Raw genomic sequence first — 17,866 nt, 5'->3', positions numbered from 1 at the left:
AGAGCAATAAAAAAAATGATGCTCCGACCAGACCAATCCTGTCCAAGAGGGCGGGGTTAACGATGTCGCCTGGGTTTGTATTGCGTCGAACTCCGCTGAGCCAGGTGTGCTGCGTAGCTCTTGGACAATCTACGGGCTGTAAGTGGATTCCCCGGGGCAAGCTGCGAGTTCGGAACCTTTGGACCAGCGCGTACCTGTAGAGTCCTCACACTCTCGGAATAATACCTGATCCGGGTCTACATAGGAAAGCAACATTTTGCATACTTGTTTGTCTTTGACCTGCGTACGTATCTGGTGCACCTGCCGTAATTCCCGGAAGTTTCGACCCTGGGAGTCGGGTTATAGTGTGTCGCTTGTCTGCGAGAAAGGAGGACCCAGGAGGAAGAGCAGCCTGAACTCCCGGGGAAGCCGGCGCTAATCAGCGGGTGGATTGCTGGAAACACACACGGAAAACAGTTTTTATGGGTTCCGTGGCACGGTCACAGGACCACGGGTCCAAATTGCTCTAAAACTAAAAAAAAAAAAAAAAAAAAAGCTACTGTGCTTCTCGTTTGTCCCTGGTTCCGATCCGCTAGAACGCAGAACCCCGCTTTCTTCTCTGGATCGCTTCCCATCCTTTCTCCCGTTGCACTGGGCTTGCGCACTCCCTCTCCACTGGTAGACTCACACAGATGGCTCAGGGCTCCGTGAAAGTGCCCGATGACTCGGATTTTTCCAGGTTCCAAGGACAGTGCGAGTCTCAAGAAGGCTGGGTCAATAAATACAGTAAATCGGGCATGGAGGTTTGGATCGACTTGCCTCCCCCGACACCGGCTCATCACTACCGGAGCCAGAACCAAGAGAAAATTCACAAGATCAAAGTAAGTAAAGTAGAATATGTGTGCGATTCAGAAGTTATATTTCTTAAGAATACTGTACCAGATCTGTGCTATTAATATGTTCATAGCTTATTTGCACCAGTATTTAAATGTTCATGAAAATGTCCCATACAAACATCTAACCATGAAAACCAGTCATGCCACGAGAGTACGTGGTACAAAGCCTTCACACGCCGCGTTGACTTTAGACTTGCACGCAGTACAAAAAAAAAAAAAAAAAAAAAAAGATTACTTTTACAATGCAAATGAACAAAATGTGGTCAAATAGCTTTTGGTAACCAACTGAATTATTATTGTCACAAGAAAGCCGATTTTGAATGACGAGTTCGTGACGCGCTGGACTGACCCTCAGAACCTTACTGTGTATCTTCGTTTCGCTCTCTTTCCCTTACTGATTTTGGTGGTACTTCCTGTCGCAGTATACTGTCATTAAAACCTCAACTGACAGGAACACAGATAAAATGCAATATTAATCAACCCTTATCTGTCAAAATTGCACTTGTTGTTGTGAGCTTAGGAGGATTGCAGTGGATGTTTATTTAGGTAGCGATCAACAGTGGGTTATAACCCAGCTTTCTCTCTGCCAGTGCCTCCCCCTCTCTAACTCCCTGAATTACAGGCTGTCTGCCTGCTGCCTGTCACTCACTGTTGTCCCTCATTGTAATTCCAGTGCAGAATGGCAATGAAGGATGTCTCTGCTGCAAGCATGTACGATGTTCTTCATGACGGGGAGTACCGCAGGAAATGGGACACCAACGTCATAGAGAGCTTTGATATTGCACGGATCACCATCAACGCAGACGTGGGGTACTACTCCTGTGAGTCCACACTGCCCCCCCAGTCCCTGAACTCCAATCATCAGAGCCACACTGCCCCCCAGTCCCTGAACTCAATCATCAGAGCCACACTGCCCCCCAGTCCCTGAACTCCAATCATCAGAGCCACACTGCCCCCCAGTCCCTGAACTCCAACCATAAGGTCACGTTGACTTCCAGTCCCTCTGCTTTACCCACTAGACCACACTACCTCCCAGTCCCACAGCCCTAACCACTAGACCACACTGCATCCTAGTCCCTCAGCTCCAACCACTAGACCACACTGCCTCCTAGTCTCTCAGCTCTAACCACTAGACCACACTGCCTCCCAGACCCCCAGCTCTAATCACTAGACCACACTGCCTCCCAGACCCCCAGCTCTAATCACTAGACCACACTGCCTCCCAGACCCCCAACTCTAATCACTAGACCACACTGCCTCCCAGACCCCCAGCTCTAATCACTAGACCACACTGCCTCCCAGACCCCCAGCTCGTTCTATTGCTGTTGACACAGTTTTTGTGTTTGCTGTCAGGGAGGTGTCCAAAGCCACTGAAGAACAGAGATGTGGTGACCCTGAGGTCCTGGCTAGTGAAAGATGACGAGTACATGATCATCAACTCCTCTGTCAAACATCCGGTATGTATCTAGCGTGATCCAAGCCTGCCAGAGATGTGGTTTTAAACAGCTACACGTGTTCTGTAGCGGTGAATCAGAAGCTGAGCTCTGCCCTGTTTGTTTTGTAGAAGTACCCCCCTCGAAAGGACCTGGTGCGGGCGATCTCCATTCTTACAGGGTTCCTGATAAAGTCGACGGGGCCCAACAGCTGCACCTTCACCTACCTGTGCCAGGCAGACCCCAGAGGTACACCCTTCCTAGCTCTGCTGAGACAGCAAGAACCTAAAGCGGAACACAGGAACCTCTCTGAGGCTTGAACTGATCTGTGAATTCCTTGTAAATCCAGCTTGTGTTATATTTCCTAAAACAGTAACCCCACTGTAATTGAGTATTCCTGTGTGTGTGTGTCTAACCCCTATCTGTTTCAGGGTCGCTCCCAAAGTGGTTTGTGAACAAGGCGTCTCAGTACCTGGCCCCCCAGGTGAGTCTCCAGTCCTCTTTACAGCCTCTGGCTGATTCATGTAGTTCGTAATGAAATCCGATATCTCGCAGTGCAGGCAGATCCCTGGCAACACTTTGCTCTTTGCTGTTGCTTCCTTTTTGTTGTGTATCAGATTGGGTGGTATGAAGAGAACAATCAAAAGCACAACTCACGGTTAATCATTCAAAACTCTTACCCCATTTATGATACGTCTGCAAAGGCCTTGGGGCTGAGCTATTTCAGGAATCTGGAAATAGCACAAACACCGTAACTATGTACAGAGGTCGGTCACGGTGCTGGAAAAGCCCTGTCTTATCAGATCATTTCCAGAGCACAGAATAACTCCACGCCGCTCCCTTTCTCTCTGTTCTAGGTCCTGAAGAAGATGCACAGGGCAGGCCAGTGCTATGCGGAATGGAAACAGAGCAACTCTCCCAACAAGAAGCCATGGCTACACCCCGAACAGAGCGTCCCCCTCCCCTTCCTCAGCCTATCAGCGCTAGACATCCAGCGCACAGAGTCCCTGGAGAATGTGGACGAGAGCGCGGTGAGGGAGGAGAGGGAGAGCGAGGGGGAAGAGGATAACTGAGCTGAGAGGACAGGCTTGCAAGCCACAAGCTTGCAAGCCTCTGAAGGACTACATTTGGGATTGTGTTGTCAAGTCGTTGCTAAGGGTTATATCACAGAATGCACGACACTTAGGGGAATAGTCTTCTCACCTTCAGACTACCTTGCTCCAGCTCCAGAAGATCTCCTAGCGCGCAGTTAACGTCACTGTTCTGAAGAATGCCGTTAAGCCAGTTTTACTGTACCTGGCATTGTCACAATGTGCCAAGCTCTCTTACACTGTTGGAAAAATACTCCATGCCTCTCTGATTCCATAAATATTAACCGTGCCTTAAGTACTGTGTCATTATTAACAATGTGACTCTCTTAATTTAAAGGGATGGTTCTGCAGGAGATTTTAAAACTAAAAGATTTAACAAAATCACATTGAAACTGTAACTAGTGAGAAAACACACCATTATTTTAATTTCATAGTAATACAAATAATGTTTTTATCTTATTAATAATATTACTAAAACTGAACCCAACTTCTGACCAAATATGTACAGGTTTCCTAATAGAGAGGTTCCACCGTATTTAAACAACCTTGATATCTTTTTCTTTAAAAGTCAACCTGTATAGAGTAAATAAAATACTGAATAAAGTCTTTATTAGTTTTGTGTTATAATAGCATTAGTCAGTGATCCGATACAGTTTTACAAGCGAGAAAGATGAAACAGCAGACCTGAAGAATGAGACATCGCTGCAAATATTCAAAAACCAGATTCTATCATATTTCATGCAAAATTCATCTTTGACCCATGCGCCCAGGATTCTCTTACAAAATGAAATGACTGTAGAATCGCTTTGAAAGTGTTTTCAAAACAGCCGTTCAGTACAAACCCCTGGCCTGGAAAATGTAATCTACGGAGCAAGTATAGAAACATCCAGGGTCTCTCCAAAATGTAATAATATATATTTTATCAGCACTGCTCTTGTGATACAGATTTGCGTGGTCCCAGAAGAAAGGGAGTATTGGAATCAAGAAATAAAGGCAGACTGTTGAGCAGTCCTATCAGATCTGAAAGGCAGCCAGACGCACTGCTGTGATCTTCATTACTCTTAACATGCTGTGCCATGCAGCACCAGATCCTTTTATTTCATCTCGGTAGCATTGAACTTTAGAAAAATCCCATTTAAATACTACATGTGTTCAAAGAGAAAAAGGTAGGGGCGGTAGAACTATTATTTGACATCACTCATTTTTCACAGTGAATATGCCAAAGGGGCTTAACAACATTGATTTGTCTCTGCTGGAAAGCGCTTTTGGCTTATTGCATCACCTGGGTTATGTTTATTATGCAATGTTACTAGACTGACTGTGACGAATGTCTCAATAGAAACACTTACACAATGAAAAAGAACAGGATTACAAGTAGCTTTGCGCTTATTTTTTTTACATAACCAAATTGAGTTATGCAAAATCCTATTTGTCTTGATGAATTGACACAAGTGGGTCAAACCTTTTGTCTGCAGCCAGCAGGTGCTTGAACTGTTCTGGATATGTTAGGACTGCACACTGTGTTGCCTGTTCAAATGGGGCAGGTTTATTTAGCACTTACTCCAGTTTGCAACGGGAAAACAAACTTAGCATTTTACACAACTCCTCTGAATGTAAATGCTCTTTAGTTAACATACTGGGTAATTAATGGCTCCAGTGTAGTTTGTCGACCCTTAAGACACAGACCTTGTGTGATTGCAGGTGCAAAATAAAACAAGGATTCAAACTACGCCATTTAAAACAAACCTACAGAACAGAGTAAGATACAGCACTGAAAATACCATTAGAATTATAAAGAGAGTGTTCGTACCCCTACCCATTTCATCTCCCTAGGAAACCACGCTATAGTATTAATGAAAAGGCTTTCTTTTGTCCGTCTTTATCAAACACAGGGCTCCTCCTCACTAGCCTGTCCACTCAACATTAATGAACTGCTCCCTGGCCCAGTGGAGGTTTAATAGGGCAATAATAGCCCTTGGAGATTTTTTGAACAAAATAGTATTGAGAGTTTTATTAGAAGGAATTAGAAGGAATCTCCTGACTTATATTAAATCTCTCATGTACATCAGCTGGAACAACAAATTAATTGCTAAACAATTAAGAAGCAAACGGAAACCAATTAAAAGGACTCCTCATTTGGAAGCGCTAGACTGTTGTCATGGGCATCAGTTTAAAAAGGACAAGACATTGCAGATGCAACACAGTTAGTAAACCCTCCTCCCAGGCAACAACCACAGCCCACTAATGCTCTACACATCCTCCATTCCTAAAAACATCCCTTAAGATAATAATTCATTTTAATAAATACTACAGTATGACCAAAATCTGATTTTATTCTTAGTACCTAAAAACTATATCATTTGTAGCCGACTGCATATTTTGTCTCGGCATCGCCAGGAGCAGACTCCAGAATCACAGCAGCATTCACGCTCTGGCCATGCTCTCAGGATTGGCTCATGGGAAATCACAGCTCATTAATAATGGAGTAGTACTCAGCAGCCCCGCCCCCTCACAGGTATTATTAATAAGCTGCTTTCCTTCCTAGCCAATCGCTGAAAAGCAGGTCCAGAAAAGGAATGACTCTGAAGACGGGTCCTTTAAACTGCAGTGTCACTGATGCCTTGTTCTTCACACAGCATGGTTACCGGTGGGTGTGTGAGTGTGTCAGTAACACCCACAGCCCCCCGTGCTGCCCCATGGTCTCAATACCAAGACAAAGCTGTGTTTCCCACAGGCACAGTTACTCCAGTCACCTCTTCTGTTAGTGGACCGTCCTCTCCTTCTGTCTCTGGTAGTCTGGGCAGAAAAAGAGAGGGGAAACATACAGTGAGGTGGCTGCTCTATCTTTCCCCACATATTATAAAATATGTTACAGACATGGGAGACCCTTCCCTGCAATGATGAAAGACTAGTCTGTACAGCAGGGGGATTTAACTGAGAACCCTGCATCAGCTGACTTCACCTTGGGCTCCCACAGTAAACACATTACATTCCTGACTAAAGACGACACACGATCACAGGACAGACACACTGAGCGCTTGGGATCCTCAGACCCCGATGGTACAGGGGGTAGTTAGATTGTGATTGGGGGTAGAGTGGGACTCATGATCACAGGACAGACACACTGAGCGCTTGGGATCCTCAGACCCCGATGGTACAGGGGGTAGTTGGATTGTGATTGAGGGTAGAAGTGGGACTCATGATCAAAGGACAGACACACTGAGCGCTTGGGATCCTCAGACCCCGATAGTACAGGGGGTAGTTAGATTGTGATTGAGGGTAGAAGTGGGACTCACTGTAAGGGAAGAAGCGCACCCTCATCAGGATCTCACGGGCAGTCTTCAAAATCTCCACAGCCTGAAAGGAGAGGAAACAAACTGTTCACGCTGCTATAAAAGGGAGGAACAAGGTAACATGAGGGGCCTGATTGTTCTTAATGCAGACTGAGGCCAGAACACAGAGCGGATTACAATGGAAGAGGCCGATACCAAGTGTGTTTCCCTCACCTTGGCGTGTTCAATGTCCTGGAAGTCAATTTCATTCACTGACAGGACCTGATCCCCCTCCTGCAGCCCAGCCCGGTGTGCATCTGAGTCTGGGATTACCTGGGAACAAGAAAGAGAGGCCATTCATATCAACAGGGAGACATGGAAACAGAGTATGCCACTATCGACACAATGGAGTCTCCTCCAAATGGGGTTCTACCGGAGTGCCGTAGGGGTTTATGAAGACCTTACCTTGGAGATGAAGATTCCCAGCTGGGACGCTTTCCCTCCCCGAATGTTGAAGCCCAGCTGTGCTCCGGGGGGCTTCTTGAGCACGATGGTGCGGGGCAGGAACTGCGTCAGCTCATTATTGTAGTCAGGGTGTTGAATCCGCTGTGAACAGAGAGCAGGGTCAGAGCGGGTCTATAGGGACAGACAGGGCGGAATCTCATAGAGGTGTGTGTAGACACACAGGCGCATCACTGCACCATCGCTAGCATCCATTTGTCCCAGACACTGAAAGGATTGCCCTGCCAGCTGGCTTTCCTTTGCCTCCCAAATTAAGTGGTGAGTTTCACAGACCCTGATTATCGCTACCTAACGTGACCTTAGCTAAAGCAGTCCAAAATTAGTGTATAATGTGAAACAACCTGACAAGATCACGAACTACTGTATAATGCTGTTATTCACAAAGCAGACAGACTTCAGAATGCCCTAAGTGCTTTAATTTAATAAAATAATGAAATTAAATTTGATTAGTTTTTGTCAAATCCTCGAGTTTTAGCTTGTGACAGCAGACAGCCTTCAACTCATAAGCCAGCCTCTCAGAGGTTTCTGTAGCTTCAAGGTTTTCAGTTTGGATGTTTTCTTTTCCTGCAGGGTCCTTTCCTTCCACGCCCCTCATTCAAAGCCTCGTGGGTTAAGGGTGGCATACCTCTTGCGGCGCGATCCAGGCAGGCGGGTTCTCGTAGGACGGCAGGAGGACCACAGGGAGGGGGTAGTCATCGTACGGGATCCTGGGGTCCATCGCAACACCACAACTCGAGTTATTTTTTCATTCTGTCGAGCAACACTTGATTAAAAATGTAAATTACACTCCAAGGGAGGGGTTTCAAAAAGAGCAAGTGAGCAAGGTTTTAAAATCAATTCCAATTCCCTTTTTAATCAATTCTAACACATTGTTGATCAAAACTAGCAGTATTCTGTTAAAACTAGTTAATCACGCTGGACACAAATTATTTAAATTGAAGTCACTGTTAGTCAATTCAATGAAAGCAGTTGAACAATCACAAGTATTATGTCTCTAAAATATCAAATCCTATCTGTATATACCTTGCAGAACACATATTGAGCAGAAAAGAAGCAATTTTACCACACGCATAGATCTGGTGCTTTTTTGGCATGCCGTGTGTTACACTAAATCACAAAACTGCATTGCACTGAGCATGCCTAACTCCTTCACTGCCGACCAGGATACAGAACTGGGAAAGAACTGCAGAGCGCGCCAGTAGAACACGAATGACAACCCCACTCAAAACATCCAATATACAAGACTTAGTCAAACGCGTGACTGTGTACAGTGACGTGTACAGTTAATTAATGTTGATTTATGATCGGTGTTGGATGACGTCAGGCTTTGGTACACTGCAATTACAGTTTAGGCCGCTAATCGCCGAAAGCGGTACATTAATAAGGGTGTGCCTGGCTGGGCAGTCTTACAGCACTGTGCAGACAGTGGATAACAAAATATAAGCGTCTAAAAACAAAAAGTTTAAAGCAACTAGTTGATTCAGCCTCTTTCAATGTTATTATCATGGCCTTTCAATTCGGTCGAGCAACCCCATTTATACATTTGTAGGCAATCGATACTAGTTTAGACATCGAAAAAAATATATATATATTGCCTGATTTGTGACACTGAAAAACAAATATACCAGGTTATCAATGTGACAAGCAGTTACGCATTTTAACATTTACAAAATCTCATTGAACCCGATCTGGGGAGACCGCCTACACAGTAAAACACAGCTGAGACAGAAGCTCACTCCGACATAACACAGTGTGTATCTGGTGACGAAATATCAAACAACACATCCAACCGCCTCCGTCAGTCGCTTTACTGCTTTTTGTGTTGTTGGTTTTTGTTTTAGGAGTTGAAACTTACCGTATTCTTGACTTTGAAGCGTAAGTCTCTCACAAGCGAAAAAAAAAAACCTCATCAGCTGGTCCGGTTTCGTTGCGTAACTACTGAAGCCTCGCTGCTGGAATCACGTCGCTCCTCCCTTGTCATGTGATCAGAGAGTATCGACTCCTGATTCGTTTAAGGTCGTCAGTATAGCACATTATAGTAATTCAGGGCTAAAGAAAGATACATATTATATTTGCCTTAGTGAAATGCCAGCAGTCAAACCACTGGTGCCGTGAACACTTGGTGGTAACATCTGCCTATTATTAGTATATAGGGTTGGAAGAAAGCTTGCAGTTGCGTGTATATTTTGAACGACAACTTATGTGTTGCATCGACATGTTTATAATGATATTCTTGGATGACAGGTGTGGTGCAGCGCGCTCTAGTGGCTGGCTAACGTAACGACTGGATCTAACATTGATTGGTCCAATGCAGTGTAAGTAAGGGATATAAAACAGCTTATGTGTGTAAAATGATCTGAACACCAGTCACAGACGCTAACAGTTATGAACAAAGGAATGTGCACCTAAAAGAAAAACAAACACACTTTGTTATTTCATTAAAATGAAGACAAATGGAACATGATAAGAAAGATGGGCACTTAAATTGGTAAGATACGGTACTGCAGATCGTCACCGCTTAGCAGTGCAGAAAAAGCAAAACGGCGTCTCCGGTGGTTTTGCAGAAAAGAGCATAGCTGCGCTTGACGAGCTGTCGATCGGTTACGTACAGTACTTTCTTCCAAAAGCATAAACAAAAACACAACCTCCATGTGGTCACACAAAACCTTACGATCGCCATGTAATGATTGCCGAGTTCAGTGGTTTGTTTAAACATGGAGTACACTCACTTCAGTAATGAAAGGTGTGTGTGTACAACAAACAACTGCAGCGAGTGCCAAATACGGTTGTCGAGGCAACTGCAGCGTGTGTGTGCGTAGCCTTTACAGCAGTACTGTATTTAAGAGTGCTTAGCCAGGAAATAGGCACGCATCGTTTTTAGGGTGAGTTGGTCCTTGCACCATCTGTCGTAATTTCAGCAGCACGGTAACACTGCAAAGAGTTTTACTTTCAATCTCAATCTAAACACAATCACTCTCCATGGAACGCGGCTCTATCCCGTAAGACCTGTATTACAGGTACGACGCTGGTCACAAGATCCACACCTGTCGCACTCGTGAGCCGCTTCGAGTCGATCTCTTAGGTTTATTTCAAGTCCTGTAAGCCAAACGACAAATACCAAGGTAAGGGCACTTTTGTATATAACGTTATTTTTAATGTTTTAATGTACTTCTTGGTTCAGTGTTTTGTCTATGACATGTACCGTCACATGTATAGACAAAAGCAAGCTTAAAGTTTAGTGTCCAGCCTTGTGGCGCACAAATAGTTCTGCATTCAGCTACCAAAGTAAAAAAATGTGGTGCTGGTCAATTACTTTTGTATATTATTATTTATTTCTTAACAGACGTCCTTATCCAGGGCGACTTACAATTGTTACAAGATATCACATTATTTTTACATATAATTACCCATTTATACAGTTGGGTTTTTACTGGAGCAATCTAGGTAAAGTACCTTGCTCAAGGGTACAACAGCAGTGTCCCTGACTGGGGATTGAACCCACGACCCTCCAGTCAAGAGTCCAGAGCCCTGAGCCCTAACCACTACTCCACACTCCTGCCCATGGTGGTCAAAACACTTCTGTTATCAAAGGAATGGGCGGCAGTATCACGCACTGAGTGCTGTCAAATAAGTGAATTATTAAAACACTTCCGAACAATAAATATAATAATGCATAACTTAAAAGCTGTACCACAGTTTTTAAATATTTTAGGAAGATGATGTCATATGAGCCGCTGTTGAAAATGAAGGTTAAAAATCTACATTTCATAGATACAACGTTTTGTGTAAAAGATCATTTGCAGTTTAAATTCTGTTTTTTATAATAATGTTTACCTCCAGATACTGCAAGTCCTATTAGCCCCATGCCTGCTTGGGTTATTGTTTGACCAAGGTGGATAATGTGTCTGGTGGTGCGTTGTGCGCACTCTAGTTTATCAGAAAGCAGTGCTTGTTAACCACCCTGTTTGTTTACATTCCCTAAAGGTAATTTCATCTGTCACTCATCTCTATTTTCCAGACGTACACGGTCCCTGTGTCAGCTCAGTTCAGCCACAGCTCTCACTTCAGTGTCTGACAGCATGTCCAAACCCCTCCCCAGGGTGGTCCCCCCAGCGGGACAGACGTACCCCGTACCCAAACCTCGCAAGCGCACCCAGAGTACCCTCTCAGAGCAGAGCACAGCCCCCCCTGTCCCGCAGCCCAGGAGGTGAGCAGCTTCTCATTGGTTTTTTTATGAAGACTGTGAGTTGGGATGGATGTTTTTTGTACTTTGCTGTCCCAGTGGATTGCCAATGGCCAGGTATCTACAGCACAAGAGTCTCATATAGAATTTTCTTGTTGTTGCAGGAAATCACTTTGCAGCATTTTAGAATCTGAAATGCCGCAGATACAAATAGTGTCCAGCAAAGAGGGTGAGAACACACTGTTTTACACTATTCAAATAAAAATGTACACAAATTGTACATTGGTGTCTGTTTGCCACAATATTATTCGCTAGTTTAACCTTGTTGATGGTTCAGTTTGTTTACATTCCCGGAAGCAAAGCTGTAATGCGCAGGATCTTCTTCAGTTTGTTTTACATTATAGACAAAAACAAAACTACTAAAACCTTCTTAAATATACAAATATATTAATACAACTTTATAATATAATGTTATTATAAATATCTATTTCTATATACATTTTGATTATAGTTTCTTTAAATAACCAAACACTGGATGGGTTCAGTACTGTTTCATTTTCTGTTTATTATGGCCAGGGTGACATCTAGTGGCCACACAAAGCCATGCAGTCTTTACCATTCTTTACAGCAGGTCTGGTATTTCCTGTGTCCTGTAATATGAAAAGGTGAATTTCTGCTCCCCCCTCCGTCTGTCTGCCTGTACTACAGATCTTTATTGATTCTATTCCATCCTCTGCCTTTTCCAGGATTTCAGAGAAGGCGTTGCAATGACAGCGATCAACATGAACGTGTCCCAGGCGAAGCAGACAGGCAGACACAGCTTCGACCTCAATGTCGTGATAGCTGCTTATTGTCCTGACCCCCTCAGGAGCACCCAGTCCTGCGTGTGGTGGATTGTGTCCCTCATTAACCCCTCCCTGTCCTTCTCAGTTTCACAGCAGATTCTTCTCGGGAGCTGGTTGCCTGGCTGGGCTCACTGTCCCAGGCTGTGAAGAGTGCCCTGTCCTGCAGTGAGGTGGCGGAGCGCGTTTGGGGGAGCACATGGAATCGAAACTGTGCCGATTGTTGGAGTCCTGACCCAGAGTGGGCTTCTGTGAACCTGCTCGTCGTCATCTGTGACAACTGTGCAGGTCGGGGGTGCAGGGGCTGCAGGGAGAAGGAGGGGCTAGACTGGATACTGGAGGGAGGGGATTACCTGTGATCTGCACTGGTCTTCACTAACCCCAGCATGGTTTATTTCCAGGTCCGCACCGTGCCATGGGGACCACTGTCTCCAAGGTATGCAGTCTGAAGATGGGCAAGAGCATGTGGACAGAGCCACTCATTCAGGTAGGGAATCTGAGAGGAAGGACTCTGTCACCCGGGGACAACAGATCAAAAACCAGTTTGCAAAACGTCTTTCGCTAAATCACCGACGATAAAAAAAAAACAAAAAAAAAGGATTTTCGCCCTGACTTCCCTGGTCTGTCGGAAAGTAAAAGCCGTGTTAAACAGGGATGCTACCTTTTTTTTTTGTAGCTGTTCATTCTGTTCGGGAACAAGTCAGCCAATGAGCTTTGGGGGGATCAGGTGCCGCCCGCTGAACAGATCTGCCCAGAATCCTCTGCGTAGCAGCGCCGGGCGTTCACCTGGGCCAAATACAAGCAGGGCCGCTACCGCCAATTGCACCCTCTGTACAGGAGCCAGGAGCAGCTGCACCAGGTAGGAGTCCACGCTGTCCACAGCAACACACTGCCTACTCCCTTCCTCCCTCCCTCTCTCTCTCTCTCTCTCTCTCTCTCTCTCTCTCTCTCAGCTGTGAGGTGGTGTATAGTGCCAGTATCTTTCCCTCTGTCTCTTTCTCTCTCTAACGCCCAGTCTCATTCTCTCTGCCTCAGCGTCTGTGTGAGGTGGGGATGACTGCCGATGTGTCGGAGACACTGGCCCTGCTGTGTTCCGGGGCGCGGGTGATCATTCACCCAGGGGAGCCCTCCCAGCCATCCCCCATCTCCCTGGCAGAGCAGGCAGGGCAGGCCATGCAGGCCGAGCTGCTGCGCCAGAACCAGATCACAGGTACTGTGCTGAACGCGGCTCCCTGTTTCAAAGTGTGGCCGGATAATGCACCATAACGTGGAATGCTAACGGTAGGATGGATTTGTATTGGAAAGTTGATTGCTACGGTATATAACATTGTATTTGTGTTCTCAGAGGCCCCTTTCCAAGACGTTGGGCTTGACCCTTCCCCTCCAGAGAACCGTTCTGTACAAGGTACCGTGTCCTTCCTTTAGAAACTGTTCAGTTTATTACAAACAAACGAAAATGAAAACTGTCCTCCAAGTTATGCAAACATGACAAACCATGTTGATCCCCAGCTGCATTTTAATACAGTGCCTTCCTCCATTTCGCAATCTGTCATACACATAAAAACCATGAAATGATCCAAACAGTGAACGATGAGGAGCTCCTGCATAGTAAAGGGCATGGCAGTTTACTGTGGACGTGGCCTGAGCGTGATCTGCTGTGCTTGCAGACGCTGAGGAGTTCCAGGGCAAACTGGACAAAGACAAGCTTGTGTTCTCGGAGGAGGTCGACTCTGCCCCCTGCGAGGTTCTCAATCTGAGGGACGTCACCTCGCTCTGTGACTGCTCCACAGGGTAAGGGAGAGCCTGAGACTGTGAGGAGGTTAGGATCTCTCTCCCTCTCTCCCCCTCGCCCCCTCACCCGCTCTCCCCCTCTCCCTGCAGGCAAAGACATGAGTTTGTGATGCACATTCTGAAAGAGAGGCTGCAGTGCTCAGTAGATGACCAGGAGACCCTGAGAACTCACCTGCGGCACATCGCCAAGGTAACGGGGTGGAGAAAGGGATGGGGGCCTCTCACACCTGAGTATACTCGGGTACTTCAGTATGACAAGTGGCCCTATTTACCCCAGTCCCCCCCCGATTACCCCTTGTGTTTGCCCCGTAGGTGTTGCTGCCATGGCCAGTGCCGGACTCGGAGCTGGTGGGGGTGCGCTGTCTCTCCCGGGTGACCGCGAGGGACGGGAAGTGGCCGGAGCACAGAGACGCCTGGGCGGCACTCCGTGGGACCGAACTGCTGCTTTACCTCACAGGAGGGCGCCAGAGAGACCGGCTGAGGCTGACTCTGTCACAGAACTGCAGTAAGGAGCTTGTCACACGTCTGGCCAGTCATCTGAATACCATCCAAATACAAAACATTCAGTTTCCCATCTTTAATTGCGAGTGCTTTAAAAACATTAATCCAGCTATTGTATGTGTTTCCCCCACAGCCTGAGAACATGATTGAAATCATCTCACCAGAGAGGTTTGTTCCTGAACGCACAGTCCATTACATATCTGTCTCTGTCTTTATCATTTAGTGATTAAATCCTAAACAAAAGAGACTGTGATTAATCTCTAACAGTGTGTGTGTGAGTCTCCTTTACCATAGTAAAAGCACAACAAAGTGTAATAAAGCACAGCGAAAGCATGGTAAAGCACAGGCAAGCATTGTAAATAATATTAAAGTATGGTGAAGAATATTAATAAACATGGTAAACCACGGTAAATGTATAGTATAACCATGGGTGCAAAAATATCATGCAATAAAAAAAAAAACATCAAAAATCAAAGTAATTCAGTGAAGTCATCCTCTTTTAGGGTTTAAATACAAACACATCAAACAAGCACTCCTCTTTCATCCTGCACCCCTGCCCTGCTCCGTGAAGCAGCCCTGTCTATCTCTGTCTCACCTGACACTCTGCCCCCTGGCTGCAGGACCCTGTCCCTGCGGTTTAAGCACAGCTGGCCCTGTAAGAAGTGGGGTGTCCTGCTGAAGGAGGCTCTTCAACCTTCCACGTCCAGCCCCTCCTTCGGGGGGGGCTCCCCGTACCCCAGCCCGGGCCAAGGCTCCACAAGAGTGCCAGACCCCATCGAGAGGTGCATCTCCCACATCACACAGCACGCTGAGGTCCTGAGTGCAGTCTAATCTTTACATGGATCATTATCCTCGCTCTGGTTTACTATCACTAGAGGTGCATCTCCCACATCACACAGCACGGTGAGGTCCTGAGTGCAGTCTAATCTTTACATGGATCATTATCCTCGCTCTGGTTTACTATCACTAGAGGTGCATCTCCCACATCACACAGCACGGTGAGGTCCTGAGTGCAGTCTAATCTTTACATGGATCATTATCCTCGGTCTGGTTTACTATCACTAGAGGTGCATCTCCCACATCACACAGCACGGTGAGGTCCTGAGTGCAGTCTAATCTTTACATGGATCATTATCCTCGCTCTGGTTTACTATCACTAGAGGTGCATCTCCCACATCACACAGCACGGTGCGGTCCTGAGTGTAGTCTAATCTTTACATGGATCATTATCCTCGGTCTGGTTTACTATCACTAGAGGTGCATCTCCCACATCACACAGCACGGTGAGGTCCTGAGTGCAGTCTAATCTTTACATGGAAAGTGTGGAAAGTAGTCAAACTTACTACTGCACAGGGAAGCGTCATTTTATTGTAAATATAAATATCAACAACAAAATACAGCATGTACAGTATATACAGATGCACACTTTTACTTACACAGCATTTCAAAATGCCGTACATATATAAACACCTGTTGGCTTGCAGTGACTTTATGCAACAACAGTTAATCTTTTTCGTGCTACCCGAGGTATATAATAAAATACCAGGTTTTTTATTGCCCCTGGGTATGTCCTTTGTCCTTACACAACACTGAGAAATTAAGCACACAGATACAATACAAAAACATCAACGCCCACCCCTGCCATTCCCATGAAGAAACGCTTCCCAATAAATTACAAGTAATGGAATGAATTTGAACAAGCAAATTACTCCCCCGCCCATAGCAGTTTCACCCATTCCAGGTTTTACTAGGAGCTTGATTAACCACAGTGTATAGGAAAACTCAGGTGTCTCTTATTAAACTCATAGTAAAACCAGGAATGCATCAAACTGCTACTCAATGGGAGTCTTAGTTCCATCGCTGTTCACACACCTGCTTTCTGTACAGCTATTTATAAAAAGCCATCCCGTTTCTGATTCCCTGATTTTAAGATTTTGCTGCTAATTTCGAAGACTCTAGGCAGTCTTGTCTTCTGAGTGCTTCACTAGCCTGCGCACACTGTATGCTTCCCTATGGTATATCCACTCCTCTAGAACTGGGTCTAACCATCTCCAAAACTAGGCAACACACAAGGAGCACAATTTGAAAGCCGAAATACCATAAATAAAGCCCTTCCATATTTTCACTGGAGAGCTTTTATAATAATAATATTAATAAAGTGTTTTTGTAGATCAAATGAAGTTTGATATTCAGGGAACAGTTTGCAATTTTGCCCATTCTTTTTGGTTTCAGCTGTGATGTCAGTTTGATCAGCATATCGCTACGTGCTATTTCAATCCTTGCACCTCGATTTTAGTGGTCAGTCCCATTTGTTATCAGATATCTTGACATCAGCTGTATCTTCTTCACTGTAAGCAGTCATAGGAAAATACAGCAACTATTATCGATGAAAATGTGCGAACTCATAATGAGTGAGCCGTTTTAACCTCCGCAGAGAGATGTCTTATCTTATTTCTGAACCTTGCTGTTTAATTTTCCTGATGCTGTCTAAGTACACACACACACAAAAACAAAAAAATAAAAATAAACTAGGGCACCAAAACCAAAGTCATTATTAAAATATCTCCATGTCATTATTGATGCCAGGTCTACTGTAAACTCCAGCCCCTATCTGTAAGACCAGTCACTGATTCAGCCCACTCCTTGGTGTAACACAAGCACTGTTTGCTTTGCTGGTGCGTTGTGTTCACCCTTCTCAGGTAAAGACCCTGCAGTGTGAGTGCAGAATGGAATGAATAATGATAAGTTCTGAATTGCAAACAGCGTGTTGGCATGGGATAGCTGCTATCTTTTTTGCTTTATGTCAAGGTCTGGCTGGCAGTCAATATTTGTGAGATCGAAAACCAGCCCATATTGAACTGTTAGTACCAGGAAATACTGTTTGAGTCGATATCCTTGTTGCTAGCTGTATCCTTCTCCTGCTCGCTCATAATGAGGCATTCTTTCAGTGGTTCTAAAACAGAACTCAAATACGATTCTGTTCGGCTGATAATTCGTTCTCAATGTCTTTATACTGTATTTTGTAATGTGGCCATTTGTTTCTTCATCCACAACTTTAAACGCTCATCTCTTAGATATTTAGCAGTTCAAGGCATTGGCAAAGTCTTCTCGTCCAAAAAATGGCATCTTTGGTTTTAATGCGACTGAATATACAGTATATTTAACACAGGTATCCCCACCAATGATTTCAGCTCTCGTTTCAGACGTTTCATTGACTGTCCATGCAGTTTCAGCAAAGCCACACAAACAAGAAGTTTCTGAGAACTAAGGGTTTATGCTCAGAAATGTCAGTACCAAGTTTCATTCAAGTTGGATGCTCCATTCTCTAGGTATAGCTGTGCATAGACTTTGAAAAA

General features: G+C 45.1%; 3 protein-coding genes across 7 annotated transcripts; 2 read left to right on the top strand and 1 right to left on the bottom strand.

The window, feature by feature from the left end:
* Positions 1-18: 18 nt before the first annotated feature.
* On the top strand, positions 19-4,003 carry LOC117430762 (START domain-containing protein 10-like). The gene is made up of 6 exons (XM_059001377.1): positions 19-860; positions 1,549-1,696; positions 2,229-2,332; positions 2,440-2,557; positions 2,740-2,792; positions 3,166-4,003. Exons 1-6 carry the CDS (start codon positions 672-674, stop codon positions 3,379-3,381), a joined length of 828 nt encoding a protein of 275 aa, XP_058857360.1. The 5' UTR covers positions 19-671; the 3' UTR covers positions 3,382-4,003.
* A 1,711-nt stretch (positions 4,004-5,714) lies between these two features.
* LOC117430767 (PDZ domain-containing protein 11) lies at positions 5,715-9,206 on the bottom strand. 4 transcript variants are annotated; one of them, XM_059001382.1, is made up of 6 exons: positions 9,099-9,206; positions 7,819-7,943; positions 7,137-7,277; positions 6,906-7,004; positions 6,696-6,756; positions 5,715-6,195 (listed from the first exon to the last, which is right to left on the bottom strand). In XM_059001382.1, exons 2-6 carry the CDS (start codon positions 7,909-7,911, stop codon positions 6,161-6,163), a joined length of 429 nt encoding a protein of 142 aa, XP_058857365.1. In that variant the 5' UTR covers positions 7,912-7,943; positions 9,099-9,206; the 3' UTR covers positions 5,715-6,160. The 4 variants fall into 4 exon arrangements, with proteins under 4 accessions (XP_058857365.1, XP_058857364.1, XP_034759051.1 ...); XM_059001381.1 differs by having other exon boundaries at positions 7,819-7,956; positions 9,049-9,193; XM_034903160.2 differs by having other exon boundaries at positions 9,049-9,190.
* A 264-nt stretch (positions 9,207-9,470) lies between these two features.
* LOC117430765 (arf-GAP with Rho-GAP domain, ANK repeat and PH domain-containing protein 1-like) lies at positions 9,471-16,004 on the top strand. 2 transcript variants are annotated; one of them, XM_059001379.1, is made up of 13 exons: positions 9,471-10,315; positions 11,212-11,400; positions 11,541-11,605; positions 12,123-12,506; positions 12,620-12,705; positions 12,895-13,077; positions 13,254-13,428; positions 13,564-13,623; positions 13,886-14,009; positions 14,100-14,199; positions 14,322-14,514; positions 14,644-14,678; positions 15,131-16,004. In XM_059001379.1, the coding sequence occupies exons 7-12, from the start codon at positions 13,272-13,274 to the stop codon at positions 14,646-14,648; spliced, it is 639 nt and encodes a 212-aa protein (XP_058857362.1). In that variant the 5' UTR covers positions 9,471-10,315; positions 11,212-11,400; positions 11,541-11,605; positions 12,123-12,506; positions 12,620-12,705; positions 12,895-13,077; positions 13,254-13,271; the 3' UTR covers positions 14,649-14,678; positions 15,131-16,004. The 2 variants fall into 2 exon arrangements, with proteins under 2 accessions (XP_058857362.1, XP_058857361.1); XM_059001378.1 differs by lacking the exon at positions 15,131-16,004 and having other exon boundaries at positions 9,473-10,315; positions 14,644-14,985.
* Positions 16,005-17,866: the final 1,862 nt, after the last annotated feature.

This window comes from Acipenser ruthenus, chromosome 26, assembly GCF_902713425.1.
Source record: "Acipenser ruthenus chromosome 26, fAciRut3.2 maternal haplotype, whole genome shotgun sequence".
In the NCBI taxonomy this organism is placed as follows: Eukaryota; Metazoa; Chordata; class Actinopteri; order Acipenseriformes; family Acipenseridae; genus Acipenser; species Acipenser ruthenus.
This window is presented reverse-complemented; position numbering and strand designations above follow the sequence as displayed.

Excerpts from the sequence above, each read along its gene's own strand:
- LOC117430762 (XM_059001377.1), top strand. The coding sequence starts at position 672 with ATGGCTCAGGGCTCCGTGAAAGTGCCCGATGACTCGGATTTTTCCAGG. Across the intron at positions 1,697-2,228 it reads AGACGTGGGGTACTACTCCT|GGAGGTGTCCAAAGCCACTG; the intron begins GTGAGTCCACAC and ends GTTTGCTGTCAG. Across the intron at positions 2,333-2,439 it reads ACTCCTCTGTCAAACATCCG|AAGTACCCCCCTCGAAAGGA; the intron begins GTATGTATCTAG and ends TTTGTTTTGTAG.
- LOC117430767 (XM_059001382.1), bottom strand. The coding sequence starts at position 7,911 with ATGGACCCCAGGATCCCGTACGATGACTACCCCCTCCCTGTGGTCCTC. Across the intron at positions 7,278-7,818 it reads CCTGGATCGCGCCGCAAGAG|CGGATTCAACACCCTGACTA; the intron begins GTATGCCACCCT and ends CTCTGTTCACAG. Across the intron at positions 6,196-6,695 it reads GGTGCGCTTCTTCCCTTACA|ACTACCAGAGACAGAAGGAG; the intron begins GTGAGTCCCACT and ends TTTTCTGCCCAG.
- LOC117430765 (XM_059001379.1), top strand. The coding sequence starts at position 13,272 with ATGACTGCCGATGTGTCGGAGACACTGGCCCTGCTGTGTTCCGGGGCG. Across the intron at positions 13,429-13,563 it reads GCGCCAGAACCAGATCACAG|AGGCCCCTTTCCAAGACGTT; the intron begins GTACTGTGCTGA and ends TTGTGTTCTCAG. Across the intron at positions 14,010-14,099 it reads CTCTGTGACTGCTCCACAGG|GCAAAGACATGAGTTTGTGA; the intron begins GTAAGGGAGAGC and ends CTCTCCCTGCAG.